Source organism: Aegilops tauschii, unplaced genomic scaffold (assembly GCF_002575655.3).
Source record: "Aegilops tauschii subsp. strangulata cultivar AL8/78 unplaced genomic scaffold, Aet v6.0 Super-Scaffold_100254, whole genome shotgun sequence".
Lineage (NCBI taxonomy): Eukaryota > Viridiplantae > Streptophyta > Magnoliopsida > Poales > Poaceae > Aegilops > Aegilops tauschii.
The window spans coordinates 11068-19176 of NW_027332461.1; the positions used below are offsets into that span (position 1 = coordinate 11068).

At 46.0% G+C, this 8109-nt stretch overlaps 1 protein-coding gene and 1 pseudogene across 1 annotated transcript; one reads left to right on the forward strand and one right to left on the reverse strand.

Annotated features, from left to right (window-relative positions):
* Window positions 1-823: 823 nt before the first annotated feature.
* LOC141028196 (uncharacterized) lies at window positions 824-1636 on the forward strand. The gene has a single exon (XM_073506063.1). The coding sequence runs from the start codon at window positions 824-826 to the stop codon at window positions 1634-1636; it is 813 nt and encodes a 270-aa protein (XP_073362164.1).
* Window positions 1637-4867: 3231 nt separating this feature from the next.
* On the reverse strand, window positions 4868-7753 carry LOC109749454 (uncharacterized; annotated as a pseudogene).
* Window positions 7754-8109: the final 356 nt, after the last annotated feature.

Here is an 8109-nt window from a genome sequence, read left to right on the forward strand (position 1 = left end):
TTATTTTGAGCTATAAGACCCTAAAATTGAAAAGCATTTCAAATGAACTCTGAAAAGGTTTTGTTTCTACTTACAACAAAAAACTTATTTATTTTATTTCTAATTACTTATGTATTTAATTTAATTATTTTATTTTTATTTATTTTACTGCTGCTATTTTTATATATTTTACTGCTGCTATTTTTACTTAATTTATTAAGGTTAATTTATTGTAGTTACTATAGTTTATTTTATTTTATTTTATTAAGGTTTATTTAGTTTTATTTATTTTATTAAGGTTTATTTATTTTATAAATATAAAAAAATGAACATAGATGCGCTTATAGAGAAAATTAAACCTAAATTTACAGTAAATTTCAATTTACTGTGAATTTAGGTGAAATTTCCTATATAAGGGCATCTATTTTCACTTTAAGAGAAGCTCAACAAGGCATAGAGGGACGGGCTTATAAACTGGTGTGAGCTCCCTTCGGTTGGCGAGGTGGGACTAAACACTGGCCGCAACTAGGACCAGCCCTTTAGTCCTGGTTTGTGGTATGAACCGGGACTAAAGGGTGGTGGGCCAGGAGCGTGGCCCATTGGTCCCGGTTTGTACCACCAACCGGGACCAAAGGGTCCATACGAACCGGGACCAATGCCCACGAGGCCCCGGCCGGCCCCCTGGGCTCACGAACCGGGACCAATGCTCACATTAGTCCCGGTTCGTGACTGAACCGGGGCTAATGTGAAAACTGCCCTGTGACCTAAGCCCTGTTTTCTACTAGTGAACGCCACCATCTTCTGATACTTCGGCCGAGGCTGCTCGCCAGCCCTGCCAGAACCAATGAGTACGTTAAGTTGGAACTGCCGAGGGCTTGGGAACCCTTGGTCAGTTCAAGAGCTTCGCAAAGTGGTGAAGAAAGAAGGTCCCGCCCTTTTATTTGTAATGGAAACTAAAATAAAGGGCAAGAAAGTGGAGGAGTTGAAGACCTCTCTAGGTTTTTCTGGTTGTTTTGCCGTCGACAGCGACGGGCTTAGTGGTGGTATAGGTTTGTTTTGGTCAAGAGATGTTGATGTCACATTGCAAAATTACAGCATTGCTCATATTGATGTAACTGTCAAGCAAGAAAATAAAGAATGGCGGTTTACGGGGTTTTACGGGGCGCCAAGGGTGGAGAACCGGCACCATAGTTGGTGTTTCCTGCGTACCTTGTTTGCTCTTCCGCATCAAGCATGGATCTGTATGGGAGATTTCAATGAAACCTTGTATGCTGAAGAGCACTTCGGAACAAATGCGAGACCGGAAAGCCAAATGAGGGCATTCCGGGAAGCAATGGAGGAATGTTCTCTCCAGGATCTGGGGTGGAGGGGAGTCCCATTCACATGGGATAATAGGCAATCTGGAGCTGCAAACGTGAAAGCAAGGCTGGACCGGGCCCTTGCAAATGCAGCCTTCCCAAACCTCTTCCAGTTTACTATGGTAAAACACATTAGCAGCGCTGAATCAGACCATCACTTTGTTCTAGCGGAGCTCAGAACACATGCGGCAAACAAATGGTCTCGAGCAGCGAGAAGCTTTCGCTACGAGAATGTCTGGCAGTCCCACGCGCAATACGACGAGCTTGTTCGCTCGATCTGGATGAGCGGAGCTGGATAGGGGGGCTACAGGGTGTGGTTGATGCTCTGGTAGTTATACAGAAACAATTGGGATCTTGGGGAGCACGGGAGTTTGGCAACCTGATGAAAAAAGTGAGGCAACTCCAGCATCGCCTAGATCGCTTACGGTGTTCCTCGATTGGTCGTGGGCCGTCGGAGGAGGAAAAGAAAGTTGCAGCGCAACAGCGGGAAGCACTCCGACAGGAGGAGGTGTGTCTTAAACAATGCTCGCGCGTGCTATGGCTTAAAGAGGGCGACCGAAATACGGGCTATTTTCAAGCTCAGGCCGCTCTTTGGAAACGGATTAACAGAATCACATCACTGGAGAGATCATATGGTCACATTTGTACTAAACCAGATGAAGTGAAAACCGAAATATCCAATTTCTAAGAAGCATTATACCAATCACAAGGGTACAAGGCGTGACACCCACTGTATCAGATGGTATGAATGAACTATTGCAAAAAGATTATACGACCGCAGAAGTCAAGAAGGCCTTATTTGATATGGCCCCTTCGAAGGCTCTGGGCGTCGACGGATTTACAGCCGGTTTTTACCAACGCCATTGGGATGTGCTAGGCGAAGACATCTCACGTGCTGTGTTGGATTTCTTGAACGGGGGAGAACTACCGTTGGGTCTAAACGACACTTCCATCACGCTGATACCTAAGGTACGGAACCCCCAAAAGATTTCCCAGTTTCGCCCTATCGCTTTATCTCCGGTACTATACAAAATTGCCGCAAAGGTGATAGTAAATAGGGTGAGACTGATCCTTGATGAAGTTATAGGAGAAGAGCAGAGCGCGTTTATTCCGGGATGTCTGATCACGGACAATGTGGACGTTGCTTACGGAAGTGTCCATACTATCAGAAGGAGGAAAAATGGAAAAAAATTGTGTTGTGCTGTTAAACTCGACATGCTGAAAGCCTATGATAGGGTGGAGTGACATTACCTAGAAGCTATGATGTGCAAGCTAGGTTTCAATGCTCGTTTCATCATTTTAGTGATGAAATGCGTGACCTCTATGAGATTCACGATTAAGGTCAATGGGGAGCTCCTACCATATTTTGACCCATCCAGAGGTCTTCGTCAAGGATGCCCAATGTCACCTTACTTATTTCTCATCTGCGCTCAAGGACTAACGTCACTGATAAACCATTTTGGTGGTATGCATATGGATAGGGGAATAAGGGTCAGTTTCAACTCACCTTGGGTATCTCATCTATTGTTTGCTGACGATAGCTTGATCTTCCTAAGTGCAAATGCTCAGAGTGCTCTCAGACTGAACAACATTCTTCGGATCTACGCTGATTGTTCGGGTCAAGCTGTTAACCGGGAGAAGAGTTCTATCACAGGAAGTTGGAAAGTGGAAGTTGTAAGGCAGAATTTCCTCCACCCAGATGCAGAGGCCATATTGAACATTCCCTTGAACTCTGCGGGAGGCGAAGATAATTGCTTGGGCCCTCGAAAAATCTGGCATCTACTCTGTAAAATCAGCGTATCGTTCTCTTGTGACTCGCAACGAGCTTGGCTCTCTAGAGGAAGGGACGATCACAGAAACCTCAAGGACAGACAAACAGACGTGGGATGCTCTTTGGAAACTTCATGTGGTACCCAAAGTACGAGTCTTCTGGTGGCGAGTTTTGTGAGGTATCCTTCCAGACTCGGTCACTCTACAGTATAGACATATCAAACTTCAAGGCATTTGCGACATCTACAAAGCCACGAATGAGGATATGATGCACGCACTCATACACTGTGCGCACGCTAAAGCTTTCTGGATAGCAGCAAAGGACCGGTTTGAGTTTTCACTTCCGAGACTTCATCCAGATTCTTGGGCTAGAGATATCTTGCTCGATAACATGTTCTCTGATGATACAAGGTGCAAGATTATTACTATTATGCACTCCATATGGACTTCACGGAATCACTGGACACATGACACGGATGGATATGACCCCGTCAAGGCGATCAAGTGGGTGCATGAGTCTTTGACAATACTGGACTTACCAGTTAGCATGTCTAAGCTTGCTCCCACGCAGTGTTGGCGGCCAGCGGACGTGGGGTGGGTGACAATTAACACTGATGGTGCAATCAATTCGGACGCTATGAAAGGTGGAGCAGGTGGTGTTGCTCGCTCGCACCTAGCATTCCTAGCAGCATGGAGCAAGTTGTTGCCTGGTGTGACGAACCCCTTCATTGCTGAGCTCAAGGCATTTCGGGAGGGAGTGATCTTTGCTCACCTCCGCGGATACTCACATGTGATCATGCAGGTCGACTGCCTCGAGCTAGTCAACCTATGGTACTCGGGAGACAATACGCGGTCTATTGCCTCACCTATCCTTTCAGAATTAGGTGATATGATACTCAATTTTGCTTCTTTCTCAGTCATTCATGTTGGGAGGACTCTCAATCAACCGGCTCATCTATGTGCTCAGCGTGTTGGTGCTCAAGATGGAACGGAGAGCTGGCCTGATGTGAGCCCTAGTTTTCTTATTAGCAACCTTCGGGCAGATTGTAATCGACTTCTAGTTCAGTAATAAAGCTCCCTAGTTCGTTGCCAAAAGAAAAAAAACTAGGGTGATGCCTCGAGGTCCTAGTAGAGTCTGACAATAGCTTCGTTGTGGAGACGGTACACAATAGCTTCGTTGTGGAGATGGTACAAAACCCAGATGATTATGTAGGACCGGAGGCAGTTATGGTGATGGAGTGCAAGCAACTATCCTTGGACTTTGCAAATGTTGATTATTCGCACTGCCTCCGCGAAGCAGATGAAGTGGCTCATGCATTAGCAAAATTCTTTTAGTAATAAATCTTCCAAGTTCTGGGAATCTTCTATCCCGGACTTTATTTCTCTTCACATTGTAAACGATTTGGCTGCTGTTTGAGGAATAAAGTTCGATCTATGAAATGAAGCTAGGAAAAGCTCCCATTATGATCTCTGCAAGCTAGTTTGCCAGCTTTGTAGTTCTTAGGTTGTTTCTAGTTTATCTCTGCATCAAGACTTGTTAACACAATTTTCACACTAGGTAGATCACCGACTGTAATGAATATTTCAGTTATTCAATCTAAAATACATGCATTCTACAATAGTTCTAACATGAATTCTGGTTTACATTGGATATGACCGATTTTTCGACGAAAATGGTATGCTCTACAATACATACCTGATAACCTATTTCAAATTAACATATATGCCAGTGAGAGGTCCGTTTTTTAGTTATGCAGAAACATCTAGCAACATAAAGAGAATTCATAGATTTATCATCATCAGCATGCAAATATGCAATCAAGTATATCCCAGATTTGATGAATACAAAGCGAAACATATCAGAACTAAACACTTCAGGGCATTAACATTTTACAAAGAACATAAGCATGATCTCTTGCAACTCGCAAGTAACGTTGGATTTCTGATAGGTGTGCACCTACACTTGTCCAAAATATTTAAGAACATCCGTCCTTGAAAAGATAATTGCATCAGCCCAAAAAATAAGCCCAACTTGTCATAGATTTTCACTAAAATAAGAGCTCTTGTCTTACAGGTGCCACCTTCAACTCTGTTGTTGGTCAAATTTAAGTAATCTGCAAGGCAAAGTAGTAAATAGAAATAGGTTTAGTGATGACATACTTGGGGAACACTTCTGTTGAAGGACTACTAGGTAGCATTGCAAATTTGGTCATAGGTCAATATACACTTATACAGTATGGTAATTTGGTAAGAAATAGCAAGCACCATGCCTCAGTTCAGTCATGATTTGTTGATAACATTTCAGGATATCGACTAGTGAAAGACATATTTATCATGGTGAAAAGGCAGCCATATTTTAGCCTTGTCCTAATTTTATGTCTGGGATAAGTCAGACCGGATAATGAAGTAGTTCAGACAAGGTAATACTACTCTGTGTAGCAGTCCAGCACTATAGACAGTACCGGCGATTATAAGAGTCAAGAAAAAGTAGAAGCCAAATCAGTCTCCGTGCTACCGTTTCATTGACTAGTCCCAACATATTCAAGCATCATATTTTTATTCATCTAAAAGTGCAGCATGATTGGAGAAAAGAAAGTGTCCTGTCCTGTAATTAGCCACAGTTTGTGCATACAATCCTGACAAGTCGGATTTAAGGATAACAATGGTGGAGTATAATTATTCAACATAGTGATTTGGAAACATGACCAAAACTTTGTTGTTTGTGCAAGTAACACATTTTATGGGCAGTGTAGGAGAAATGCAGAATCATGCCACAAGAAAGAACAAGATATGACAAGATAGCAAACGAATCAAGAAGGGCAGCCAAACAAGACAGAGTTACTTAATAGAGTGTACCGGAGATAAGTTAGCTGTCTACGCAAACCAGCATGTCTGCCAAGGTCTTCTTTTTGCAATCGGCGTTGTTGCTTGTTGAAAGGGTTCCTTCAATTAATAGATACAAGAACTTAAATAAAAATGACACAGAGCAACAAGAGGAGTATATGTTTCATCGTTGCATCAAGACTTGAAGTGGAGAACAACATTTAGGCATTTAACAGGACAGCTGCATATCTATATGCTGACATCAATTAGATCGGCAAAACCAATTTTTTACATGATAGACAATCTCATGACCAATGCAATCAATAAAATACATCAGATTCTCTAGCGATGCCAAATTCCACCTCTGATATCCTAAAAAGCTTAAAAACACTGTTGGCAATGGCAAGTTTAATTCAGAAAAGCATAAGTCTATGTGCAATTATTAAACCACGATGTGTCAGTTATCGTCACATCCTTCAGAAACTTCAATACAAATGCAATTTCTGTACATTAACAAACTAAATCCTGAGCAATCTAACAATTATAGGACAGTAAACATTGGATTGGATGATTCGGTATCAAGTGTATGAAGCTTATATGTACCTGCAGAAGTGGGGATATGGCTTGTGGCCAGCCATGTTGGGAGCGCGCACGGAACAAGAGAACTACCACGGAGCAAATTTTCAAAGAAGATTTCTTGTGGAAGGGAACTCCTCCAAATCTCCTTTTTGTTAGCCAGGTCCATGGCAATGACACTGCCACCATGCTGGAGGTACACAAGGTTGGCTTTGAATGGATCTATGGCAGCAAGGCAATGACACTGCCACCATGCTGGAGGTACACAAGGTTGGCTTTGAATGGATCTATGGCAGCAATCTGAACATGGCAGCGGTCCCGCCGATCTGTAATTTGAGCTGAATGATCCAGCGCCCAGCTGTAGGTCTCGTCATCCAGCGAAAACGAAAGGATCACGCACGACCTGTCGTCTCTGTTGGACACTTGGACGTAGCGCAGCTTCCCCTCGCTGACCCCCATGTGCCGGTACCTGCTCAGCATCGGAAGCAGGCAGCACGCTGCAGCGCGGCAGCTTCAGCGACCGGCGCGACGGAGCAGGCACCCCAGGCCACGTCCACCCACCACAGCCGGTCGCCCAACGCCAGCACCTCATGGTTGATCAGCATGCTCCGCGCAGCCTCCATCTCGACCACCCCGACCAACGGCCGCTCGTCCCACTCCCCTGTCTCGGACAGAAACCGGCGAACGACCCTGCGGCACTCCCCTCCCCCACGACTGCTTTTGCTGAGCTGAGCGACCACGTACCTGTCAGGCGGGCCGTCGGAGCCTTGGGATTGGGTGAGCAGGCCGAAGGAGGTGCTCATCTTGGGGACGTCCATGCCGGGGGCCGGGAGGCGAACCAGCTGGACGCTGAGTGGGTTGCAGACGAAGAGCTTGGCGTCCGGTTCCACGCCGCCGCGGTCCGCGGCGAGTTCGTGTGGCCATATGGATATGGGGCGGGGGCGGGCGTCGACGAAGTCGAGGAGGAGGAGACCGTCGCAGCTGGCGCCGCGGACGATGCCCACGAGGGGACCCATGTCGCCGTGGGGGTCGACGAGGCGAGCGGGGACGGAGAGGCGGGAGACGCACGGTGTGGTGTCGAGGTCGACGAGCGCGCGCGCGCCCCGCGACGGCGCCCCTGACGCGTCCAGCGCCGCCTGGCAGTTCACCATGGCCCAGGGAGGGCGCAGGGCCGCCGTGCAGAGGGGGCGGCGGAGGGGGGCCGCGACGGCGACGGCGCCGGCGAGGCGTCGGAGCAGGAGGGGCATTTTGCTTCTGGAGGAGCCGGTGACGCTGTGTGTGTCAGGCTGGCAGACTAGCAGACTAGCAGACTAGCAGTACGGGGGTGGGGAAAGAAGGAAGGGGGGTTTGGTTGGTGCACATGGACTCGGTCCAGGCGGCTCTGACAGCTTTAGCCAAAAGGAATGGTCACGTCGAGCGTTCTCCGGTTTGAACTCCTGTTTCAGATTTATTACTAGCAAAGTGACCATATGTTTTGAACTCCTGAAATAAATCAATAGATACTCAGGAACTTTAGAAACAACTTAATACTTCAAAAACAACTTCCAACTGTAAAAACGTCTTATATTTAGTTACGGAGGTTGTAGTTTATAACCACTTGGAT

Coding starts and splice junctions, on each gene's coding strand:
- LOC141028196 (XM_073506063.1), top strand. CDS start 824: ATGAGTACGTTAAGTTGGAACTGCCGAGGGCTTGGGAACCCTTGGTCA.